At 39.0% G+C, this 24445-nt stretch overlaps 2 protein-coding genes across 5 annotated transcripts in view; one reads left to right on the forward strand and one right to left on the reverse strand.

The window, feature by feature from the left end:
• PDHX (pyruvate dehydrogenase complex component X) overlaps positions 1-5122 on the reverse strand; it is a 37920-nt gene extending 32798 nt beyond the window's left edge. The window contains exon 1 of one of the 4 annotated variants that reach the window (XM_048306198.1): positions 5030-5122. Coding sequence is in view for 2 of the 4 variants with exons in the window: in XM_048306196.1 (XP_048162153.1) it covers positions 4663-4804 (142 nt within the window). In the remaining 2 variants the exon portion in view is untranslated. The other 3 variants (XM_048306196.1, XM_048306199.1, XM_048306197.1) reach the window with 3 other exon arrangements.
• Positions 5123-5134: 12 nt separating this feature from the next.
• Positions 5135-18180, forward strand: LOC125327123 (APAF1 interacting protein). The gene is made up of 8 exons (XM_048306201.1): positions 5135-5242; positions 7576-7676; positions 10553-10601; positions 11878-11995; positions 13044-13179; positions 15732-15899; positions 16440-16562; positions 17739-18180. Exons 1-7 carry the CDS (start codon positions 5135-5137, stop codon positions 16537-16539), a joined length of 780 nt encoding a protein of 259 aa, XP_048162158.1. The 3' UTR covers positions 16540-16562; positions 17739-18180.
• The last annotated feature ends 6265 nt before the right edge of the window (positions 18181-24445 follow it).

Raw genomic sequence — 24445 nt, forward strand, 5'->3', positions numbered from 1 at the left:
AGAAAATCCTTGCTAGCAGCATTTTTGTATCCACAGAGCACTTCTTGTATGAAGAAATGGCAACAGACTTGGAGCCGGCTGTTCAGTCTGGGGAAGACAAGGTTCCAGGAAGACCTTATTGCCACCTTTCAATACTTACTAAAGGGAGCTTTTAAGAGAGATGGGGACAGACCTTTTAATAGGGCCAACAGCAATAGAACAAGGGGTAATGGTTTGAATTGAAAGAGGGAGGATTTAGACTAGGTGTAAGGACGATTTTTAAAATGACAGAGGTGCCCAGAGTGGTGGTGGATGCCCCATCACTGGGAACATTCAAGGTCAGGTTGGATGGGGTTCTGAGCAACCTGGTCTATTTGAAGATGTCCCCGCTTGTTGCAGGGGGGATGGACTGGATGACCTTTAAAGGACCCTTCCAACCCAAACCACTCTACAATTATTTAAAAATGTGAAATGGAAAGTGTAGCAAACCTCTAATGACCTATGTAGCCATCAATTACCTCGACGTTTTAAAACGCACCAAGAGCCGAAAGTGAGTTATTTATTCCCTAAAGCCCCCAAGACAGCAACACAATCAGGATCGTGCTACCCAAAACACTTGAGTTCTGTGGAAATGAGCTCAACTGCATGGCTGATGTTCCCAGAAGACTGCATCAGTCTTTCCATGGGAGTTTCAGTTTAATATTACTCATGACTGTAATGTTTAGAAATGTATCCAGACAATGTTCCTTGTAACACTCACAATTCCCATCTGAATTACCTCCAAGCACTTTCTTTAAAAAGTTTCTTCTTGCAACCTCTCATTTTGGACTAATATAAGAAAAATGAACTATGTTATGCATATGAATGCTTATCTGTGTTTATTTACCAAATAAAGTTTTGTAGTACTTGAAGTATGATTGACAAATTAAAGTATGAGTTAACAATTGTCTTAGGCTATACATATTTATTCAAAAATAGTATGTATCAATAACAGCAAGTAGAAAACAATACATTATAGGATGCAAAGAACTGTTCACAGTTTCATTAGTCTAACTTGACAAGTCTGGCTTTGACAATCAAAACATTATTTTGAAGTCATATCCCACAAATACCTAGGATTATTGAGAACTAGTGGACAGACCTCACTAAAAAAAAGTAAAAATAACATACATTTTTAATGAGGAAAAAATTAATTTTTAAACATGGTGGTTCACATTTCTCTTCCATAAAGAGCTATTTGATCCATTTCCCAGAATATGCTTCATACTCTGGCACAAATACAAAAGTGAGCAACAAATTTGTGCCACTGCAACATTTTCCCTTCAACGTTATCAGTAACGATCACAAAACATACAATCCATTCTGGTCCTTTCATCAAGTTAGAAGAGGAACTCCAGCAGCAAGTACCCATGAAATGAACAAAAAAACAAATAAAATTGGATACAAAGTACAAGGAAGGACCGTGTGTATCCATTTAATGCTTATGCACAGAGGCCCAGGTTTGGAGAAGTTCAGTGCTCCTGCAACTAAGAGCCTTGTTGAGCACGAGATACGCCACAACATTAGCTACAACAAAGCTTTCAAAGCTATTTTAATTGCTTTCTAGTTAATGACCATACACATACAAAAACCAGGCTTAAATGTGCCTCTACAAAGAAAAGCAAGCTTACAGTGAAGAATTGCCTTCACCAAATATTATTTGCCCTCATTAAATGAAAAAGGGGGATAATAAAAAGAATCACTGTGTTCATTAAGTTAGCTGCACTATACAGGCAGCCCTTACAAGCACTTTGAGAAGTAAATATTGTTGCTTTGTAATTATGGGTCAGGAAAAAGTTCTGGCAATTGGCACAGAATCTCAAAGACTGAGTTCATGGGCATATTAGAATTTAGAACCATAAGCATGCGAAACCTCTGAACTCCCAGTCACCATCCACTGATTTTTACTTCTACCAACAGTAACTGTGTTAATACACATCAATTATCTGAATAAAAATGGAGGAAGACTTAAAAAGAACCCAAACTTCACGTGACAAAAAGGCTGCTGTCTCAAAGGCAGCTCGCTGTGTATCCAAGAGAATTTGTTCCTGTTCACACGTTTCAAGAATCAAGTTGAATCTGGGAACATTTCTGCTGCCTTCCCTCTCCCTGAAGGGATTCAATGCATATTTAGGCTGCATAGCAAAAACACTGGAGAGCAGGGCTTTAAGAGAGCAGACCAGTACACCTCTATTATTTCCTATAAACTACAACCTAAGAACCTCAGTGAGAGGCAATTTTGTACTTACTCAGCATAACACTTCCAATGCCTCTTTTTGACCTCCTTTAACGTGGAACAACTACAGCATTTTCAAACCAAAAAACCTGCAATGAACTGAAGACAAATGCTTTAAATGCTCTGTGTCCCACCAGAGAGATATTTCATAACTTCTTACACACACTCTGTAGTCAGTAGAGAACTGAAAAATTTACTGCAACTTAACACCAATGATAAGATTATGAAACATTAAAAACAAAGAAAAGTTGACACACTTCTAACATAAAGAGGTCATTCTACTTTTTCTATTTTCAGTTTTTCCTCTTTCTCTGTGACCAACAAACTAGGAATTCCATTCCGAATTAATTATGCAAAATAAATTTTCCCCTACCAGCACCACAGACAAGGACAGAAACACGCAGAGAAACAAAAACTCATGTGACATGAAAGCCTAGATCCACATGAACCAATACGTCAAATAGTGGCTTTTTCAGAAACAGAAAAACAGAGAAATAAAACTAATGCTAAAATGAAATTGACTTAACTTGATATTGTCTAACTAGGAGCCAAGAGTTTTATGTCCAAAGGAGCTCTATTTTACCAGAGAACTTATGACTCTTCCTCTTTGTTTTCATTTTAGAGGCAACAATAAACTCTAAAATGGTGTCACCAAAATACACACCACCTTGAAAAGCTGTAAGTACACTAGAATAAGGAAAGCCTGAATGAGTTAAAGGTGTGACCTATCCACACAAACACTTAAAAGCTTACTGTAAGGAATTACAGAAGATTTTAGTCATTTGCATATCCAAATTTAGAAATGTAAGTCCAGCTATATATTAAGTACTCTCAACATAAAGTACACAATAGATTGTCTGGGAGGACTGTAGACAGAAGTTCTTTAAGGAGCTAATTTAGAAGAAAAGACCAATTTAGAAGTAGCTTACCCTGCATTATATTATATATGTACGCTATAATATGAAGAAAGAAGCAAGTTTTTTCTAATAAAATTTGAAAATAAATATTTATTTCAAGAAAGGGATAGACTTCCCTGTATCACACACAGCAGGTTTTATAAAGGAAAAGATTTTCACACTTTGCAAAACAGCAAAAGCAACCAGTGCTGGAAAGAAGGGAATGATGAAGTCTAAACCACAATGACTAAATTGTCTCTGAAATACTACTGAGTTTTATTACACGAGGTTAATGAAAGGCCATTTTTTTATAAGTACACTTAAACCCCACAGAGTTCACGTACTTCATGCTCAGCATCACACCAGGACCTCATAACAATGCACCTGATCATTGTTTCAATGTTTTACCAGTTGTAACTTTCAGATCAAGTAGGGAAAGATCACATTTCATTGCAGGATCATTCATGATCCATCCACACATTCATTTCCTCTTAGAGACAGAGGAACACATGGAAGAGTAGATGATCTGACTGATAACTGTGTAACAACAAACTCCTGAAAAATGCATCTTGAAAGGAGGTTGTCATAACCTCACACCTTCACTTCTGTGTAGGAAAGGATCCTAGACATGCAATTAATAAACTCAAACTCTATCTCTCCATTAAAAAAAACCCAAATAGAATTACACAAAATATACATTACACGCTCTTCTCCTGTTACTTGAAACATTATGTGGAGAGTGAGATGGCAGAAACGTGGTGGAAAACATGGACCAAAAACACCAAATAAGAAGCTTTCTTTTTCAGTGCTTAGCTATACTTACACTTAGAAAACACACTCCTGTTTTCAATGGTGGGAACTTTTTCATTATCCACAAAAAAAGTTCATATTTGACGACTTAATTTATTTTCCTCTAGGTTGCAATTCCTTCAGTGATCTTGCTTTCTAGATCGTTAATAATTCTCACATTTCTCTCCGAGTTTTCTCCTATGAGCCCACACACATCCTGATGCACTTCCAGTACCTCCAGAGACCAAACCAAACACACCCTGCGAAACGATCCCACGTCCACAGCCTCTCACCCACCTCCCCACGGGTCACTATCCAGTTTCTGCCGTCTCCCTGCGCAGCTGGAAGGGAGAAGGTAGAGCCTGGGAAGCAGACAGGGGTGGAGGAATGGTGTTTTTAATGGGTTTTTCCCCCCTTCTTATTATCCTGCTCTGATTGTGATTGGCAATAAACTCAATTAATATCCCCAAATCGAGTGTGCTCTGCCCACGACAGTAATCGACGAGTGGTCTCTCCCTGCCCTTATCTCAACACATGAGTCTTCTGATATATTTTCTCTCCCCTGCCCAGTTTCGGAGGGGAACTGTAGAGGGGCTTCGGCGAGTGCCTGACATCCAGCCAGGGTCAACCCAGCGCAGCCACCCGCTCTCAACCCTCTCTCCGCAGCAGGTCCCCGCAGACGCACCTACAGAAGGGCAGCCATCGCACCAGCCCGCCACTCACCGAGCAGCTCCCGGGTGCCGTGCAAGTGCCTCCATCCTGCCCGGGCGGGGAGGGAGAGCCCCGCGCCCAGCGCCGAGCGCCCGACCCGCAGCAGCCTCAGCACCCGCTCCCCGCCGCCGCTCAGCCACAGGGACGCCGCCATCTTGCCCTCCCCGCCCCCACCGCGCCGGGCTGCCCCACGGCCTGCCTGAGCAGAAATAACCCGGCACACCCCAGCGCCGGGGGGCGGCTTCACCGAGCCCCGTGTCCCGCCAGCCCCTCCCGCAGCACCGGCCGTGGGTTTGGCCGCCTCGATCGTCCCAGGCACGGCCGAATGTAACCGCATGGACACCCGTGTCCAGCCTGGCTGTTCGTCGCCGGGGCGTACCCGCATCTCCTTCTAGTCACTGCCGGCTCCCGGCCCGGAGGAGGGCATCGCCCTCTCCATCCCGCCCGCCGGCGTCCGGCTCGGGTCGGTGCCTGCGGCCGGGGGATGCCCAGCGCTGCTCCGCAGGCACTCGGGCGGCTCCCCGAAGAAGGCCCCGAGCAAGGACCCCGCGCTGGCCGCGCCATGGCGGCCGCCGGCGGGGATGCGGCGCAGGTAACGAGGGGCCGGGGGGCGGCGGGGCTCCGCCAGCGCTCCAGAGAGCTCCCCGCAATCGCAGGTGCTGAGGCTGTTCTTGAACCTTGCTAATTAGCCAGTAGCTTCGCAGTAGCTAATTAGTAGGGAGGTCCTGGGAGTACTGGTGGATGGCAAGCTGCATGTGAGCCGGCAGTGTGCCCTGGCGGCCAGGAGGAAATTCAGCCAGCAAGACCAAGGCGTACTGAGTGTCCAGCATTCAAGGAGCAATGGCCATAAGCTAAAACACAAGTTCCACCGCAACACGGCGATGAACTTCTTTACGTTGAGGCTGGCAGAGCACTGGAATAGGCTCTGGGGCTATGCCCAACAGAGTCGTGGAGTTTGCCTCTCTGGAAACATTCAAAACTCAACTAGAGACTTTCTTGTGTCACATGCTCTAGGTGACCCTCCCTTGGCAGGGGGGCTGGACTAGGTTATCGCCAAAGGTCTTTTCCAGCCCTAACTATGCTATGATCCTATATAAACATGTTACAAATTTTAGTACAGTTTCCAAATGTTGTCAGCTGTCAGTCTGGCTGCATCTACAGGACTCATGCCTCTTTTTATGTTAACTGGGGTTTTTTAGGTTTGTTTTGTGATTTGGTTTCCTTTAATTGGTCTTTGATTGGGGTTTTATATATCATCACAACCAGAACATGAGTTGGCAGTGCTGTGCTTCATCAAACAAAGTAAACATTGAGCATACGGAAGCACTGCCTGGACAAGGCTTGGAACACCTCTCCAGTGTGACACTGGTCGAGAGACCAGCCCAAGCTTCAAAACCAGCAAGAACTGACAGCAGGGAGATGAGAGGTATCAGCAGACTAGGTAATATGGCCTTTCAGGAAAGAGGGAAAAAATATACTTCATCATAAACAAACAAAAAACAACAAGAAAAAAAGAGCAGCAAATTGAGTTGTCATAATAGGTAAAACATTGCCACAGAGGTGAAAGGGAAGACCATCTTCTGCACGTTCATGATTTTTGGTAAGAGAAAACAAGCTACAACAAACAAGGTTTAAGCTAGGCATTAGGAAAATATTTCCAGCCTGGGACAGTTAACAGAATGCCTAAGGATCTTGTGTCTCACTGTCATTGGAGGTTGCAAAGGTGAGGTTAAAGTAGGAGATTCCAAACGTCGAACGTGCCCCAGGCTGCCATCTCCAGTAATTCACCTTCCCAGTCTCCTGCCTCAGAACCGCTGCTTTGTGGTCCTGTTCCATGCTGCCTCCTCACCCCTAGTTCTGCGAGTCCAACACCAGCTGGAAGCACTTCTAAGTATTTCAGGAAAGATGTTGGCACCAAGTAACCATGTGCCTACCGTTCTTGCTGTGCACTGCTTTTGCTTTGGTTCTCCCTGCTCTGCGGGTGTTGACAAAATATTCCCCCCCAATGTGGATTCTTGCTGCTAAACAAAACATTTTTCTTGGAAATATTATTTCATGGGCCTTAATGACTGAGGTGAGCAGTAGAGCAGCGAATCATTTGACATTTTAGAAAAACTTTTAAAACTTCTAGTTGCTGCAATTAAAAAAAAAAAAGAAACCTAAAAAAAAGGCACACATAAAAGCAGCTGTATTACTGTGGTAATGTAGGTAGACTCTTACCTCTGACACTAGAGATACCTTTGGTTAGTATATAGATACAGATATTAATGTAATAAACAATGGAATGTGGAAAAAATACAGGAACCTTTTTTTCCTTCTAAAGAAATATTAAAATAATGCAATTTGCCTTCTAGCTGAACTGCATGTAAAGTAACCTTGTGTTGTAAAAATGTAGGAATGTAAAGTTCATAAAATAATTTGCATATATTTTCTGTGTGGTACTTTTGAGTGCTATTGACTAATAATGTCTGTTCTAGTGAAACTTGTAAATCAAGTAAAATAAACCTATAAAAGAACTGATTTAATAGGAAAACTACTAGTTGAGCTTGTAAAAATGGGTAATGTTAGATGCATTTATTTTCCTTTTTTTTGTGTAATAGTCCATAACATAATCCTGCTGGTGTAATGTCTATGGGCCACTGCACTCAAATAAATTTTAGATGAGCCCTTTCCTGTGAAGGATAGTCAGACATGCACCTTATTTGGGGGTTTTGTTTGTTGGTTTCAAGGTGTGAATGTGACTGGCAGAGCTTAAAGGGCATTGTGTAAACATGCGATTATTTTGTAATTGAAGTTCATTAGCATAAATTAGACTTCTGCTGCAGTATAAAAGTACTAATCCTTTAAACTCTGTTTGAGAACTTAAATTCTTAGGTTTGAGGTGTTTCTGATGGTTTTTCATTTATTTGTTTAATTTCTTTTTAGGATGGGTTACATCCAAGGAATCTTATCCCAGAGCTTTGTAGACTGTTTTATGGCTTAGGCTGGGTAACGGGAACTGGTGGAGGAATCAGCTTGAAACATGGGTAAGTAATGATGAAAGAGAAATAATGTAGTAGTTACAGAGAGAGGCTGGCTGTGTTTAGGAGCTGAGGAGGGCATTTCAGTTCCATGAGAAATGTTTGCAAGTCAAGAGTGAGCAAGAAGTTAGAGGGGGAAATGAAGTGTGCCAAATTTAACCTTATAGAAGGGAGGTGAATAATCTGAATTAATCATTGCAGACCCTTCAATGGAGAGAGACAGCTGGAGAGAGTGACCTTATCCTGTCCTTTTCATACCTTTGTTTAAGGTAGATGAATTGTCTTTAAAGAACAATGCATTCCCCCTTTTCATTCAGTATGGAATTTAGAGTGGGTTACATCAGGCACATGGCTTTCAAATGCCTGTGGTTAAGTAAGATCAATCTCACCCTGGACGTTTTGCAGGCCAGATATTTCCTCTAAGAAAGAAATTACTATTCTACTGAGGTAATTTCTAAGGAGACAAATACTTAACATATAATTAAAGCAGGACAGGTAACAGCAATAATTTTTGGTCTGTATCTCCTATGAAGAAGCACCACTTTGTGTTTTAATTTGCTTGTCTCCCACCTATTCATAATTCCCAAACTTTTAGTGGAAACAGAGCTCCTCTCAGTGGCCACTGAAAAAAAAGGTAAGTCCTCATTCTGCAAAGAGCCTTGTACAGTGCCTGCAATTCTGTACTCAGTCACAAGGTTGTGACACGAACTTTAGAGTATCTGACCTCTCATTGTTCTGGTATACACTTGCATGCATGCACAAACAGCCATTGCTATTCAAATATATATTTTATATATACATGAATAAAAGACCCTAAATGCTCATGCTTGTGCTGTTTGTATTTTGTGCAGGTCATTCAACTTCCCTGCTTGATTTTGCAAGCAAAGCAACAATAGTAATAATAATGAGATGAATGAAAAGAGGGTAAATTCTTGTTTTTAAAGTAGTCTATGGGAAGAACTTTCTAGCACTAATTTGTCATCAGTAGCTAAATGTAGCCTATTTTCTTTGTCATTCCAGTGCAACTCCTGTTGGTTGTGGCAAGACAAATGGCATTATCAGAGGATGCACTAATATAGTGATGGAGTTTTCCTTAGTAGTTCTATAGCTTGTTCACTTAAAATTGTTGTATAGGAAAATGTGAAAGAACAATTGAAATTTGATTCATATATATCAACTGCTTTTACCAGCTAATCTTAATCAGCCTTACTCACTGTGCAGTTCATATCAACTATCAGGAAGAAAAAAAAAATCAATTTGGTTGTGGGATAGCTTATTAAAAATGGATATAGAATTCTTTGTAAGGTATCTTGTATTTGAAGACTTTATTTTGTCATCAGATTTTCCCTTTCTGGTTAAGATCTAAAAATAAAAAACTGGTTTAAGAAAAATTGTGTGTCTGTCACGAGTTAACAGAATTACCACTTGATTTCTCATCTTGCTCATGCAAATGAATTAAGAGTAAATTAATGCAATGCCAGCAGTGTTAATTCATGAATGTTAAAAATTACAAATATGATAAAGCCACATTTTTCTGTCCTTCACAGACATTTTACCACTATAAATAGTACATCATCTTAAGAGTTTTATTTTTGGAAGAATTAAAATCACAGAATTGTTTAGGTTGGTAAAGATCCTTAAGATGCTCAAGTGTCCAACCATAAACCTACCATTGCCAAGTTGACCACTAAAACACATTCCTAAGCACCATGCCTAAATGTTTTTTAAATACTTCCAGAGATGGCGAGCCAACTGCTTTCCTGGGCAGCCCATTCCAATGCTTGATAACCCTTCCAGTGAAGAAATGTTTCCTAATATCCAATATAATAAACCTGTCCTGATGCAAATTGAGGTAATTTCCTCTTGTCCTGTCACTGGTTTCCTGGGAGAAGAGACCAACCTCACCTTGCTGCACCCTCCTTTCAGGCATTATAGAGAACAACGAGGTCTCCCCTGAACCTCCTTTTCTCCAGACTAAACACCCCCAGCTCCCTCTGACATTCCTCACAAGACTTGTGCTCCAGACCCTTCCCCAGCTCCATTACTCTTGTCCAGAAATAGAAACATCCCGTGGTCCATAGGAAATGTATCTGTAACTTGACTACTTATTCACTAGATGTCTCTGTGCTCCTGAATTTAGTATGTGACTGCTGAAGCTGAATAGTGATTGCAATTGAGAGAGAGAATCTAGTTGGGGTTTTTGTGCTAATAACAAAAATAATGCAGATACCATCTTGAAATCATTTTAGTTTTGATCAGTTTTTACAGTTTTTGTTCATGTAGTCCTTGCAAGAAGTGATGCACTTCTACTTAAATTTCAGCCATTTAATTGCACTGAATTAGTGCTATCTCTTTATCAACACAAATACATACGTAACTGCACTAGAAACCTAACCTGCACAGTTAAAAAAGAAAGTATTTACAGTGTTGAATCTTACAGATAGTTATTACTGTTTATAGATAGTTTACAGATTTTTATGTAATGGCTTTGTCACCTGTCTTGTCACAGAGCAGTATCTGCTTGCAATTTCTCATTTAATTTTTACTCTGAATTGTAGTTTGAGTTATTGCAGGGAGAGGCTGTTTTACTGTGTTGGAAATGTAAGGCTGCACTTCTTACATGTTTTTCAGGTATCTGTCAAGTTGAAAGCAGGGATTTATACCCCGGCAAGTTACAGATTTTATTTGCCCTTGTACAATTTGGTTCTATTTTGAAAATAATCTACCTATCAGTGTATGGAAAGAGCAAGAAAGTTTTTAAATTGTGAGGGTCTAGATTTGCTATTTCCGTTTCAGTGGCTCAAGAGCTCTAAGGCCTGTGCAGTTGAACAGTCATTGCTCAACTGTGTTTACTGACTTTTCCCATCTGCAACTTTTCCTAGGGATGAAATCTACATCGCTCCTTCAGGAGTCCAGAAGGAAAGAATACAGGTATGTTAAGCTGTACTTTTACCTCAGAGCTCATCTTGAGATGGATAAAAGTGCCTTTGTTTAGAGTTTCATTTTTCCTTATGTGAAGTAACAAACTTGTTATACTGTTGACTACATTACTGAAACAACTGATGATTTCTCCCAGTACTCCACTATCATAGCAAGCCAGTATGTGTTTCAGAGGCCAGTCTTGATGATCTCTTTGCTTGAAATAAACACAAAGGAGTGTGAGAGTGGGGCATTACTCCAGTCCAACCTTATTCTTTGTCAAGCTTGATTGGCTAAAGCTGTCTGGCTACAGTTTCAAGTCACCGACGTGCTCACGTGAATAGGTATTAACACCTCACCGCCGTCTATTTTCGTTTGAGTGATTGCAAATATTTATCTTGATACTCTCCCCATTAAAAGGTGACCTTGTCTGTCTGTCTGTTTTCCAAAAACCCCAAAATGTAAGAGGAGGGGAGAATGGTAAATGATAATTATTTTATGACAGCAGGTACTCTCCCGGAGTAGAGTAATACATGGAAAGGATTTGTCATCTCATAAATCTGAGGATAAATACAGTGAAGAGTGAAAGGAATTTCTTCACTGATAGAAACTTGGGGTCTCACAGCAGTGTTTGCTGGGGGTGTGGAGAGGTAAGGTAGGCAAAGGTATGTAAGATAACCAGGATGGTCTGCTCTGTGCTTGCAGTAGCAGAGGATTAAGCAAAGTGAGGAAGGAAATCTCTTGTGATTGTATTTTCTGCTGATTTTTAAAATAACATTAAAATTTTATTACTGCCCTGAACAATTCTTCGTACTATTATGAGTAGCCAATTGATGCAAAGGTAATATTCATGTAAAGCTACTAAAAGTAAGGTTTAAAAAGAGGTAGTTCTACAAGTTAAATGTATTAACTTGTGTCATTTGTTGGTTCTTTTAAGTAGAGAAGGAAAAGTACATCTACATTTCTTATTTTGAATCAGTTACTACTTTTCCTTTTGATCTATTGTTATTACTGAGCTACAGACTATCTCCTTTCTGAGAAAATTGTAGTTTTACAAATATCTGCGTGGCTTCAGTCTAGGTAAAAAGAGTACCTAATATTAATTTCCATTACACAATGTCAGTAAGTAGTATTAGAAGCTGGAATAAATGTGGTGCATTACAGCACTTTTACAAAGTAAAAATCACATTCTATATTAAATATGTGGTTTGTATATATTTGTTTCCCTAGAGGGAAAACAAAACTATTTGAGTTATCACAGGTCAAAATAATTTCTTCTTTCTTACAGCCAGAAGATATGTTTGTTTGTGACATGGATGAACAGGACATCAGCGGTCCTCCACTGCACAAGAAACTAAAGAAAAGCCAGTGCACACCTCTTTTTATGAATGCCTACACTATGAGAGGTATCTAGCAGTGTTGTAGTTCAGCAGTCACTGAAACACTGTATTTGTACATCCACAAAATTGATATTCAGTACCATATTCTTTATACATAGAAGTTACAGTGAAATAAACATGAAACTATAAAATAAACTGATTTGCAAAGATATGTATAGAGTGGGATATAACATCCTGTCAGTGTCACTTGCAATTTAATCTTCTCTTGTAGCTATGCCTGTGATCATGTTTTCAGCACTGATTTTTTGTGCAGAATATTGGTAGGTTGCAGGGGAAGCCCAGGATTTGCAGCAGTTTTATATCAGTAGTTTCACCAATTCAGCTATTATGGTTTAAATCCTTTTGCATCCATTGGCTGAGATTAACAAATTATGAATAGCTGAAAACAGTATGAAACTTTTCTTTTGCAGGTGGACAAAGTAATAAAGCTTTTGATGTTGTGTAAAATTTATATGTTATTTTAGAGGGGATTTAGGGAGTCTCTTCTGATCTTCCTGCAAAATCAGCTTACATGTGTAATCAAGGAAAAGCAATATTGCATCTTCATAAGTAGATTATAATTATTGTCTACCTATCTTTCCATCATGACACAATAAGATAATGATGAGTGTTTTTTCAGAGAATCAGCAGATAATTGAAGAAGACATAAAAAGAAAGTAAAGGGCGTTAAACTTTCATGTCACAAATAAGTTTGGGAATTCTTCATAACCTCAGAACTCCGATAAAATTAAGAGTGTTTCAGTTACTGCAGTATGTAAAGAAATGTACAAGTAGTGTTTCTGCTTGAATTTGTACAAGTAGTGTCTCTCCTTGACGTTGTCACGAACTTAAAGTTAACGCAAGTGTCCTAAGACAATCCATAATTATCCCTTACAGGTGAGTAATTACCTCATTCTTTCATTTAGGTTGCTGTATATTTTTTCATCTCATACAGCAGATCACCATTTGCTAAGATGACTAATCAAAGGAAATTAATCAAGAATATGCATTAAATTTTCTCATTAGACATATTTTAAAATTAATTCTAATTTTTTTTTTCTTTTTCTGCTCTTAGGGGCAGGTGCAGTGATCCATACACATTCCAAGGCTGCCGTTATGGCTACCCTTCTTTACCCAGGGAGTGAGTTCTCTATTACCCATCAGGAGATGATAAAAGGAATCCAGAAGTGTACTTCAGGAGGCTATTACAGGTACTCCTCTATATTTAGGAAAAGAGGCGTGATATTTGATCATTTGTTTTCAACAATATAAATACAAGTAATTTGAGTTATGTACTTGAAAGTGTGTAATATAAAATATTAGGAATAAGAAGTAAAAAAGACCTCTGGAATGAATGAGTCACTGGTTCTCTGTAAGGTCTGAAGCCTGTGGAAGAGATCTGAGATAAAATCTTGTAATGCCAAGGCTGCTGTGGTCTGTTGAGCTACAGGAACAAGCCAAATAAAGAGCTACGTCCTGAGATGTTACCACATCTCTACAACATTCAGCTGAAACTGGAGCCAGCCAGCACTAGGTTGGATTGATAGCATGTACAAACTACATTTGGGTGGACTTCACATATCACTGCCTGTGCTAGTTTAGGGCATGTTAAGAGAGTAGAGGATTTCAGATTTACTTGACAGAGTTTGAAAGAAAATTCAGAATAAACAGCTCATTAAAGATAATGTTATTACTTTTCAAGGATGAGCTCTGAGGTAAGTGCTGAGTTATTCCAAATTATGTGTGATGGCTTGTTTTGAGGTCTCCACCCACAGAGTGTTGAATTGGGATCTGCAAACAACATTTATATAACATGTGACAAGGAGATGAGAAATTGAAATGCTGAATTCTTTCCACTTTTTGATGTTAATTTTTGTATCTAACTATTGCCCTTTGGCAAGGGAACAAGCCATATGTGATTTTTACGCCCAGGCATATTTTATTCCATTTTGGTTGACTTGCCAACTTTACTTTCTTGTCACCATTAGCATGTGCATTTTTAATGTGGTAAAAATACAAGCCCTTTTATTGAATTGTCTAACAACACTGGTTTTAAAAAAATCCACAACAATTTTTTTAATATGCATTTTGAACTCCTACACACTCCTATATGTTAGTCAGGAAACATTGTATTTATTGGGTTCCGGGCCTCCAAGTTGACCTGTGTCATTATATTAATTTACCAGAAAAACTAAAGAAATCAAAGCTCCAGGTTATATGGCTCATAAGCACATATTCATCCATACTAAACTGATTCCACTGGCTTGCTTCACACAGGTCTCCCCATTGAATTCAAAAGAAAAGTGGGACCTTCTGAAAAAAGGGATTGTATGTTGTTTCTAGTTACATAAAGCTTTTCTGGAAAAGCTGTCCAGGAAAATGCTACAGATAGAATAATCAGAAGTATATGTTGGCCTAAATATGACTCCAGTGACCCCAGACTAGTTTTACCTTTGACTTCCATAGAAGGAGAATTAGATCAGTAGTGAACAGCTTTCAAAGTCAGACTGTCACAAGGTATTTTACATGAAGGTTTGACTTAATGTAGGCTGCTTATATTTCAATTTTAAAAAGAGATACCAAGTATTTAGCTCATTCAGAGTCTTGTTGGCATTTTTTAGGTATTAGTTCTTGATAGAAAGCTTATGGTCCTGATTAGGAATTAGTTATGGTGTTTATAGCAGCTTCCAAGCTCATGTGCAAGTAGAAAGCAGAACCTATGAAGCTGATCCATTAACTCATTTGGCCCAATTAGTAACAAACACTCCAAGTGTAATTTTAGTGATCACAATTTTTAAGAGTCAGAGTAAAGCTTCAAATGCCACCTCACTTTCTTCATTCACTATTTTTATAGCCTTCCTTGAGAAAGCATCAGCATTGAGAATCATAAGGGATGAGACTTTATCTTCTGAATATTTGATTTAAAATACAAGCTGTTGCTGTTTGGGTGTTTTACCATTGCTTTCTTTCTGTGGTTTACAAAAGAAAGTACAACTAGCATCCACTCATGAAATACCTATGTGATCTCAATGATAAATCTGAACCTGAACTGGGGACTTATTAAAACTATTTAAACAAGTTTCTGCTAGTGCTAATTAAGGTTCAAACAATGCCAAATATCCCAGTCCTCCTTCAGAAGAAACTCTCAGGCAAGTTCCACTGAGTAACGTGCATCATCTTGTCTTTGGAACTGGGGTTCTCAGGCTCTCTTAAGATCACATGTAGCCCACCAATGACTCCATCACAGAGAATTTATTTTTCATGTGTTGACTCTACCTTCTATTTATATGCCTTAGCAGGACAATCTTCCAGGGGCTTTTTGGACTACCTAAATTAATTTTTTTCTGCTCTTCAGCAAACAACTTAATTTCCTTCTTCATGATATGATTCTTTTAAATAATTTAATCTGAGGTAGAGCTTGTAGATGATGCCAATACAGGATGAAAAGTTTGAAAAAGTTGTAAAGGGACCCAACTACAAAGTGATATGGGAATAAACAGCTACACCTAATAGATTAAAGTGTTATTTTCTTTTTGTGCCTCAAGTGTAGCTCAGGTATTGCCAGCATAGTATGTGTTTTGTGAGTGAGAGATGTTCCTGAGAATTCTTATGCTACAGCATGACTCACAAGAGAAGAGCGTAAAATCTAGTGCTGAGAACTTAACATTTTACACAGTCAGAGGATAATCTCTTTCTTAGGGAAAGGTTTCATACATCCAAGCAGAGGGCTTTTTAAATACATGACCATGGGGTTGTTTTATAGGTATGATGATACACTAGTGGTTCCTATTATTGAGAATACACCAGAAGAGAAGGATCTCAAGGAGAGAATGGCACGTGCAATGGAAAAATACCCAGACTCTTGTGCTGTCTTGGTCAGACGTCACGGTGTTTATGTATGGGGAGAGACATGGGAAAAAGCCAAAACCATGTGAGTACAATTCAGGAATATGCTATCTCTTGCCTCAAGATCTTAATGAACTTAATGCTATGTATATTTCCAGCCCATGGACAATGATTCAGAATATTAAGGCCTCACTGCATGTATAGGGAGCTTTTGGGAATGGATTCATCCATGATTCCATTGCTTGTTTTTCCTTTCATATCATTGCTGGCTCATAGGGTTGCCAACATTTTCCTTTCAGACAAGTCAACAAGTCCCTCCTCATATGAAACATGCAGGCAGTCCCTGCTGTTATATGATACCTGCCAATACTGTTTGTGTGGCCCTCTCTAGTCCCATTTTTGGAATTTACTTCATTTGCTGATCGAATGCAGCAAATCAATATTATGTAGCAAAAATGCTGGGCACTTTCCATTCCGCAGCATTGGAAGTAAACAATGATAGAGCTGTCCAGTCAGACAGTCAGACTGGTGATAAAAAGCTTAAGGAAGGAAAATACTAATTTTCATAAAACATGGTAAGACTTGAGCCTTACTTACATTGCATTTTTTTCCCTATTTATTTTAGGTGTGAATGTTATGACTACTTGTTTGATATTGCAGTGCAGATGAAGCAGCACGGGCTAGATCCTTCAAAACATCCAGCTGGAGAAAATGGGATCTTGTAAATGTCAACAACATTTATATTCAGGTGTGAATTTATCTGGCAGGATGATCTGTTTGGAGGGAGAGTCTACAGATGACACCATCACTTCAGTCTGCTTTTCCCACTCAGGAAACTTCAGTATTGCTCATCTTCCCCCAGTCTGCAATTTTTTCTATGCCTGAAATAATGATCCTTTTCCACACAGTACAACAAAAAGTGTATGTATTAATAGCTAGGTATGTCCAGTGCATATTTAGTATCAAGGTACAGCATGGACTGTGATTTCTTTTTAAAACAAAATAGTATCAAAAGCATTACCAGAAAAGCCAATGCACTAAAAAGGCCAGAGCCTAGTGAGCTGATCTGTACAGAGATGTCTGAACACCCACATTTGTTCTTCGGCTGGCGGGATCAGATTTGATTTCAGACCATCTCAGTGGTATTACTTACATGGTGGGTTGGTTGGGGTTTTAGGGGGTTTTGTTTTTTCCTTCAGGAGACTTGGCTGGTTTGAGTTTCACTGATTAGTGTCACCCATTTACCTCATGCAGAAAATCACCTTGACTTTACTATAGCAATGATCAGTTTTGGAAGTTTTCATAAGAACTTTTTGAAGTAAAACCCCATTGGTAACATGATCAGGATGTACTTTGCATGAAGGATACCTGAAACAATTCTCACATAAATAATGTACAGCTTGATATGGCAAAATGCAGTGGTAGCTTAACACTGCAGAGTTGGAAAATGCAAGCGAGTTTAGAGGTACCAGTACTGAAATTATAAAGGAATTTCTTGAGCAAAGCAGTGGTGTAATTAAACAGGATCGGCTAACATTGCAGTTAATCCACTGTACCCACATTTTCCTCAGAAGAAATAACAAATGCTTGCTCAGGCAGCATGAGCCCGGAAGAGACAGGGACTTGGCTCTTCAGCCTTTATGCCCACTCCAGAGGAGGAGGCAGTGGGACAGGAGGTTTGCTGTCAGTGAGCCTCTGTCTCAGCAGATATTCAGGGTGCTGCCACTGCCTGCAGTGATGAAGACACGCTGGCTGCCACACCTGTGCAGAGCTACCTCATGGCCCATGAGAACCATTCTAAAATGGCTCCTCAGCCCCTGCAACTGGATAATTTGGGCTACTGTAGTGGTATTAATATTCCTTTGCCTGTTTATTATGAGTAGTTTTAGAATATTTTTGCTTTTACTTTGTTTCTCCTGTACAGGTTTCTTACTGATCATGGGAGTTCCAGCTTTCACCCCACACTATTGAAGCCAGAAGGGGGTGCTGGTCCTCTGCTGATTGACAAATCTGAGGCACTTTTAACTGTTAAACGCATCCAAGAAGATAAGGAGAGTTAAAAAAAACCAAGTACTGAACAATCATTGTAATTTACAAATCCTGTCAAATGCCACAGTCGGAGGAATGAAAATTCAGATGCAAAAATACTTCGAAAAACTTTGGAGAACCAATGTCACATTTTGGTTTTGTGCCTTAAAAATTCGTATTTTAGCAACCTGCATTTGTTGATCCTGCTCTAATGCTACACCACTTAACTTGAAATAAGTCTCCATTTCTGAAATTTATTGTAGCTTTTATTCTTCGGGGGAAAAAAGTGAGGACAACCCCTTAATTAGAAGTTAATAAAGTTTAAAGCATTGTTTGAAGTGTTGATGCCTTCATACCATGATCGTGTTTATGGGTTTTGTTTTTTCTTTTAAAATTAAGCCTGTAGCATATGTATTTTTAAATTCTCCTAATTGTCATTATAATGAGAAGGAAACACATAATTTTATAGCATGTATTTTGTAGTTGTTACTGAGGGACTGCTCTGGGTCTTACCTCTTTAAATTCCTTCACTTTGAATAACAGCTTTTTCTGACCTCTGATTAGCCCCCCCCCCCAAGGTAGATTTAATCAAACTGCTCATTAAAATACAATCTCACATATTTGTGACACTTAGTGTCTTCTTTCAAAATCTTCTGCCATGGCCCCCAGTGGCATCAGTGTAAGCTTCAGCTGACCAACTTTCTACTTGAGTATTGAGACCTCACTCCTGAGGGTGAATTGAGACAGGCTAAGTGCTGGCTGACCCTGTTTTCTGCTAGGGGCCATGCATTCCCACCACTTCCCTTTCCATCATCTCTGGCACTTTTTTTTGAGCTTCCATGAAGTGAATTAACTCTTCAACCTAAAATAAAACTACTGTGGGAGTGGGAGAAAGAAAATTTTTCTGTTATTTCCTAATAAGCCGCTGGTAAAACACTGAACCAAGTCAAAGGTGGGTCTAAAGAGAACCAGAGGCAGGGCAAGAGAGGAGATGGCTGATGCCAGAGATGGCAGCACCACTTCCCCCTTTTCCTGGGGGATCACAATTAAGGTCAGTGTTTTGTGTATGTTAGGCATGTTTGTCCTTCCCTCTTGTGCATAGCTCTGTACCTGCAGTGTGCAGCCTTTAACCCTTAGGGGACCTTGGTTATTGTGAAATAGTGGTTATCACTAGGTAACTGCATGTTGTTGGCTATATGTTTATTATATGTTTTTTCATTATTAGACACTTGTTTGTCAGTGGCAAATATTTTGCAACGATTCCACATCTTCTGAGTGTATGTGGATTGCAGTAAAACTTGTGTGAAAATGCTGTTTTTTAGACCAGAGGGTGACTTTTACAGGCTGCTTCACTTAAGCACAAAGTATCTCTGAAGTGGGTTCAAGACTTCAGAGGTGCAACTGACCTGAAGGGAAAGCAGACTGCAATTCTCTCAGCTTTTCTTCCTTGTGGATGTACTAATAAAAATACTTCTTAATGTGACAATCCAATGAGTCTCGAAATCAAGTTGCCATCTATTTATTGTGGCCTTTTAATTTTTTATTAAAACTGCCTGATTTTTTCAAAAAGTGATTTTGTGTGGTATTCTGATGATGATTTCAAAATAGGTAATGATTGTATCATTCCATAATACTGATGTTTTGTAAGGATAAAGAACATTTTCTATTTGGTGTCTTTTTGTTTTGCATATATAATGACAAACCATAGAAGAACACTCATGAGGAAAGATATTTTTGGCCAAATATGTTCCTCTGGGGTTGTGTTAATTACAATATTCACTTTTCTCAGGCAGCTACAATTTGCCACTCTGTATCCTTTGTAAAATCTGTAAATCATCACATTTCTACAGTAGGAGTTAAGTTCTTTTCTACAGGATTTCTAGATGCTCAGAGTGCCATTTAGTGATTTGAAAATGAGTTAAATGCACTCTTCTCATGTCTTCTCATGTGAACCCTCATCAAAGAAATTAATGCCTTCGCAACTCTGGTGGCTTCATAACCCTGTGAAATGATTACTGTTTCCTGAAGTGCTCACAAAGCTCTTGCAGTTCAGCTCTGATTATGTAGAACAAAAATAGGAAAATGTCTCATATGATTCAAAGCTTCTTAACTCACATAATTTTAAGTCTGTTTTTCTGATGTGAATGGTAGGCTTATAAGCCAGCTAGGTATTTTTCTCTGTTTGCAGCAAAGACTTGATCTCCATCAAAGCCGATTATCTAGGTTTAGTATCACCAGATAGGCTTATGGCAAAATGACATAATTCCCATTTCAAATGGCTCATCCAAAAAGCCAAGTAAGTTCCAACATTTCTCAATAAAAGTAACTTCCTAGCAAACATCCTGCTTGCTTTCCAAGAAGGAAATAAAACTGCAGAATACGGGATCTTGAAATGCGAATAGATAGAACTCTTAACTCACCTTAAGCAGTTACGATGCCAGTGTGTGTTCTGTCGTGAATGCTGTAATGCCTGAACAATTGGCATCCTCTTTAGCTCTGAAATTGTCATTTAAAAACTAACATGAAAAAAGCCCACTGACCAATGGAACATTACAAATAAACCAGTAGCCTTCCTCTAAACTTTTTTTGACGCGCTTTTTGGCAAACCGGTTTGTAACAGTTTTTTGCTATTTTACAGAAGATGTCAAATTGGAAAAAAGATCCCTGGAACACTCTAGATTACTCTTAAATTGAGGAGTAGAAGAAAAAAATACAGTTTGATATTAATCCTTCCTTATTTCAAAGTAGTTAACTTCTGAGCTGATACAAGTTTAGGTGTCTCTACTGAAGGGAGTTATCTCTACAGATTCATAAGCAATAAAAAAATTAGGAAAATGCTTCATTTTTCAAGCCACTTTGTGTTTAACTTTTGTTCTAAGGGGGGGGTGAACCTTCACAGGCTTTTTTTATTTTGTTTTCTTACCTGTTAGGTGAAATAGAAGTTGTGTCTTACAGAGCCAGGTTGTGTCCAAGGGCAGCCCTCAGAGCTGAGACTTTTGTAACAGCATGTGGAGGTGCCTGAGACTGCACTTTGCTACCAACTGATCTAAGCCTTCATGGATCTGGACATTTACTTAAATTCCAAGTCAGCTTAATGTTAAAAGCTTAATGTTACTCAGGAGGAATGCTACCTGACCTGATTTATAAAAGAGTGAAAAGACTGAAAAAAACCTCAGGCATTTTATCCTGGTACTGCTGCATAAAACGGATGGTAAATAAAATCTATTTTTTTGTTGACTTGATTAGCATAGGGTGGTATTTCTGCTAAATAAGCATGCTAGGGTTTCAGCATAATGAGTGCAAAATTATTTTGTAGGTGAAACCTCTAGTGGAACCACAGCCATTGCCTATTTCTTAGGATTTTAATCTATTGAAATCAAAAGCAATTCCAAATATTAAATTTTAAAATTTTTCTGTAGTCTTCAGACTTAATCTTGCATCTGCTAGTTTTTGCTAGAGCAGTCAAAGAAAGCCAGTGACTGCCTAATGCTCAGTACAAAAAATGGAATGAGCATGTTTGTCCAGATGGGGAATCATGGAAGTTCATATACTCTGAGTAGCGTTTACAAACACTCTCTCTGTACTTACATATGTGTGTTGGGTTTTTTACTCTAAGATACTGTGCTGTTGTACTAGCAAGTTTCTCCCATCTATGACAGATAAAATTACAGGTTAATCTCCAGAAACCAGATCAACAAGAATTTATTTGAGTAGTTAAGCATAAATTCTTGCTCCTTAATGAGCCTCCGATTAGCTTCAGTTTCTCTAATGGTAATTTCTGGTTATTACAAACAGAATACACTGGATATAGAAGAAAGAATAGGTCTTATATTTAAAACAAAGAGCTGGAAGTCTAGATTTTGTGGCTGATTCAACCATTACCTTAAGGACATGCCTTGAACAGTTCACTTTGATGGGAGTTTCAAAAGACCTTGAATGAATCAGATACTACCCTAAATCCCATTGGAAAGTTAGGGGATTCATTTCATTAGGCTTCCCTCTTAACTCCAAGGATGTAGCTGTCTTTATTTCAAGCATGAGTTAGAAAAGAACAGAGGGGTCACATTGAGTACAAGCTGCCAATTTATCCCTGCTGTATCCCAATTTGATATCAAATATCTAACTGGTATTTTTTTTTACTGTACTACAAACCTGTGGTTAAGAGAAAGGTTACATAATTTGATTTCACCTGGAAGGAATTTACAAACCCGAGAAATCAGGAACTGAGCTGTCCTGCTTGCTCAGATGTACATTAAGACTACCACAAGTAACACCGCACAGTTTTTGTGGCTTCAGTTTCTCCCCTCTTGAAGGATACCAGCTCTCTGTCTTTCCAGATGAAGCCTCTGTTTTATGATGTCATTTTTAATTGCCTGTTCTCCAGACAAAGCAGGTTACCCTGACAGTCCCCATTTCTGTGCAGCTCCTGAGAACACTGCAAGAAGGAATATGTGCAAATGATGACGGTGCATTACCCGGGCTCAGCAGGTTGCTGGGCACTTACTTAACACTAAAGATTCCATTTCTTTTGTCTTTATGCTTTGTCTTATTTCCGTGTTTTATTCAGTTTTAATCCTGCTTTTCTGTAAGATTTTCTTCCTTCTGGTGTTTTCCTTACAATCTTTGAAACCAAATGTAAACTTAGTACCATTTGCATTCTGGTTGAACTTTCAAACCCAGGAATACTTTTGTGTTAGCAAACATCTCTTTCCTCATTCATCTGCTACATCCCTGACATATCTGGGCATGTCCTGTTATTGTCTGTTTGCAAAATTTTGGTACTTAAAACAGTTAACATGCCTTTTGTATCTCAGACACACTAGGATTTTGCAAGCAAGTGTCTGTTGATTGCAAGAGCATATGAGCAAGTATGAGACTAATTTCCTGTTAAGGAGTCGCTACATTAAAAGGATATTTGCATAATCATAGACTAAGATAATGTAGGGAAAACCCCTGAGATCATTCTGCTGCCAGGATTAAGCCAAGCCCAACATGTAATTTATTTGAATGCATGAAAGCTGCTTCTTATCGTTCACTTCTATCTCAAGTCTCCAAGCACTTTAGTTGGCAGCAGCAGGCTCTAACTCCTCCTGAGTAATTCATTATCCTCAACAACTTTTAAAAGGGTTATTTTAAGTTTAACTTAACAGTCCCTACAACTTAATTAATACAATAAAAAAATTATTCATTTTATGACTTCTGTCACATGTTCAAAATCAAGCTACAGCATCTTCTTGGGTCATCATTTCATTTGATGCCCTCGCCTTCAGGTTATGATAACTTCAGAAATCTTGCATGCACCACAAAAACAGGGGTTCAGGACTACACCTATGAAAAACATAGCCAAAACCAATGAGATTTCATAATTCAGGAACTTTTTTCTACTTGCATATAAATAAAGAAGTGTCCACATAGGAGTTTAGCAGAAGGGCTTCAAGAGAAAGTACATTAGCAATGAAAAATCAAGGCACCTACCAGGGCTGTTTCTGAATGGATTCATACTCAGGGCTGGACGTTCATGATTTCCATTTTAAATTCAGGTGCATGCTTGAAGTTTTTATTTGGAGAATCTCATTGTCAAAGTAAAGAATTTGTCACACTTACCACCTGGTACTTCCTCCAGTTAAACATGCTTAGAGGCTTATGGCTAGGGTGCTGTAGTGGTATCTGAAAGGTTATTTATTTTTTTCCTCATCTTGGATGGGTAAGTTATTTGAATCCGGAAGTCCAGTTGACAGGAAAAAAAAAAAAGAGCCAAAAAAATCCCAAGGCTGCTGTCATGCTTGCTTGCCATGGTTAAAACAAATGGGGATACAAAGAGATGTGCAGGTGTAGCAAGAGGGCAGCTGCTGTTTCTGAAAAGCAGCCGAGGGAGGAGAACCCATCCAGGAGCATGTCAGGGACAGCTCAGGCTATCAAGCCTCCAGCCATAGCATAAGAAGGGAGTAACGTTTCAAGTGAGGAAAGAGCAAACATTATGATAACAAATTATTTAATTGTAGGAAAGGCAAGAAGAGAGAATATAATTAAGATCTCAGACACCTAAATAAGAAAGCATCTAGTAGCAGTGGTACCAACATTAGCAGATAAGCACAGTTGAACCAATAGCATGATGATCACTGTCCATTTCAGTTTAAACACTAATAAAACACTTCCGCTCTACTAGAAATTGTACCATGTTTTACTGTAACTATGATTAAAACAGCACAGCTCTAGTAGCCTGAATATTTCAATATTATTAATGAAAGTGTTGTATACTAACCTACATTAAGATGTATTGTCCTGTTTGAGACTTCTAGTCCTCAGTGAGGAAGACTGCTATGTATGAAAAAGAAGGTCTGGACATTTTAAGTAGTTCATACGGCACAGATCGCCACTAAATTTTTGAAATGTTAAAAGCAAGACTATTCTTAATTAGGAACTAATTCCATTCAAACCAGAAGAGAACAAAGGCTGATGGAGTAGACCATAGTGTAGCCCTCAGTGTAAGTCGAAACTCACATTGCACAAAACGAATTACTAAAGGAAACTGACAATACATTGCAACCCGTTCCCATAGGGAGACAATGGACTGAGGACAGTTATCCCAGCTATATTTAATGT

This window comes from Corvus hawaiiensis, chromosome 6 (genome assembly GCF_020740725.1).
Source record: "Corvus hawaiiensis isolate bCorHaw1 chromosome 6, bCorHaw1.pri.cur, whole genome shotgun sequence".
Classification (NCBI taxonomy): domain Eukaryota; kingdom Metazoa; phylum Chordata; class Aves; order Passeriformes; family Corvidae; genus Corvus; species Corvus hawaiiensis.